This window comes from Bison bison, unplaced genomic scaffold, assembly GCF_000754665.1.
Source record: "Bison bison bison isolate TAMUID 2011002044 unplaced genomic scaffold, Bison_UMD1.0 scf7180017863017, whole genome shotgun sequence".
Lineage (NCBI taxonomy): Eukaryota > Metazoa > Chordata > Mammalia > Artiodactyla > Bovidae > Bison > Bison bison.
Genome location: NW_011493589.1, coordinates 132,759 through 134,947, shown reverse-complemented (window position 1 = coordinate 134,947; position 2,189 = coordinate 132,759). Strand labels below are relative to the sequence as shown.

Sequence of the window (2,189 nt, the reverse complement as noted above, 5' to 3'; positions counted from 1 at the left end):
GCCCCAGGGACCTGGGCACACTCCTCTCTCCAACGCTTGAGAGCCTGCATGCCTCCCGCTCTTCCTCTCACTTGCTAATGTTGACCACATGGGTCTCAGTTCAGATGTCACCTCCTCTGGGGAGTGTGACCCAATGCCCTTAGGTAGGTGCATTTATGCCTAATCCCTGTCATAGCACTTTGCTGAAGTAACCTACTGGCACTTGCTCTTAATTGCCTAAAAAGCAGGACCCTTGCTTCACCAAACTCTTTATCCCCACCACATTTTCTTGTATTTTTTTAAAATAAAGCTCTTTTGCCTGTTCTACTAGCAGACTATCAAATTTTCAAATGAACTAATTATCATAAATTTTTATTTTGGTACTAATATAGTAGAAACTGTGCTAATAAACTTTATACTGTATACCTTTCACCTATCTTTTAACATATTCAAGAAATAAGTTAAAATAATTTTTTGATTAATACATTCCTGGCCAGGGTATAATTTCCATTATCAAACTCAATATAAAGGTTTTTTTTGTTTGTTTTGTTTTTCTTACTATTTGTAACTTTTCACTATTTACCCATCTTCCATAAATAAATAACAGCAAAGAACCAAATCAGAAGCCTGTAGTTACTGGATCTTTCATATTAGTGGGTTGTGTAGCTATGAGTGTTTGCCCTTTCTCCAAGCCATCACTGTTGACCTAGGACATGTTTATCTCTGAAGGAAACTTCTTCCCTTCAGCACTGCCCTACTTTTTAAATATTCTGTAAGAGACTGCTAGTTAGAAAATTATTTCTCCAGAGTTCCCTGGTGATCCACTGGTTGGGATTCTGAACATTCACTGCAGAGGGCCCAGGTTCAATCCTGGGTTGAAGAATTAGGATCTGAAAAGCCACAAAAGAAGAAAAAGAAAATTACTTCTCATTAACTAAAGATTCTGAGCTGAGTCTTCTAATGCCAAAAGGGCCCCCTGTTTCCGTCTGAGGTTGGGCTCATGTTCCCCAGAGCGTCCTGCTCTGTGTGTTCCAGGCTATGGCTGTCCAGTGAGAGGACCACCCTGGGGATTGGGAAGTAGAGGACTTCATAGGGCTGCACGTGGTGGTGGACAGGCTCAGAGGGCCCGACGTGCCTTCATTCTCCTCCTGCTCTTTGCCCATCTCGTTGTGCTCACAGCAGCCCAAGCTCACAGGAACCACAGAGGGCATGCCCCCAATTCTGCTGCTAAGTCGCTTCAGTCGTGTCCGACTCTGTGCGACCCCATAGACAGCAGCCCACCAGGCTCTGCCGTCCCTGGGATTCTCCAGGCAAGAACACTGGAGTGGGTTGCCATTTCCTTCTCCATTGCGTGAAAGTGAAAAGTGAAAGTGAAAGTGAAGTCGCTCAGTCGCGACCGACTCGTGGCGACTCCATGGACTGTAGCCCACCAGGCTCCTCCATCCATGGGATTTTCTAAGCAAAAGTACTGGAGTGGCTTGCCATTGCCTTCTCCAGCCCCCAATTCAGCATACCCTAAGTTCCCTTTCATGGCTCCGCCGGTGCCCACATCTGCAGGACAACTGGGTTTTCTCGAAAGCTGCAGCTGGAGCCTTGTCCCAGATTCAGCTGGACAGGCTTAGTGGCTATTTCCCTTTCTCCTGCAATTCTAAGGCTTGTGAAATCTTCCTTCCTTCACCCTATACCTTGGAAGGGCTGTTTTCCTGACTGAGCCCTGAGTGTACCCATCCTTAGTGCTTTTTTTTCCCACCAGGGATGCCAGCCTAGGGGAAAATAATTGAGAAAGAAAATAATGTTGGCGTTTCTCACTAGAGAAGATGAGAGAATCATATAAATGTCACCAGATCACCAGCTTTGTCATTAATTGCTGACCCCAGACTCTCCCATCAGCTACTACTATGGTAAGGGGCCACAGACATGGTCCCACATATTGAAATTACTGCCCTGTCTCGAGATGTTCATTTGTCACTTGCCTGTTGGTAACGAGAATGGATGAATTTTTTTTAACTCAACAAGAGTTCCCATTAACTTGATGAAAATTTCAGATGTGAAAATCAATCATTAATTTTGATTGTAAAAAATACTTCTGGAAAGAAAATGTTTATATTGTTTCTATTGTCAGATTAGGCCAGGCTGTGCTAGAGCGATATAAATAAACTCAGAATCTTGATGTCTAGAAACATAGGAGTGCATCTTTAGTCACGCAAAAT

General features: G+C 43.9%; 1 protein-coding gene across 1 annotated transcript in view; it reads right to left on the bottom strand.

The window, feature by feature from the left end:
- The window catches only part of RHOU (ras homolog family member U), a 14,923-nt gene extending 13,733 nt beyond the window's left edge, over nucleotides 1–1,190 (bottom strand). Inside the window, exon 1 of the mRNA XM_010833170.1 lies at nucleotides 1,115–1,190. Coding sequence (XP_010831472.1) covers nucleotides 1,115–1,190 — 76 coding nt within the window. The remainder of the gene's footprint in view (nucleotides 1–1,114) is intronic.
- Between the last annotated feature and the right edge of the window lie 999 nt (nucleotides 1,191–2,189).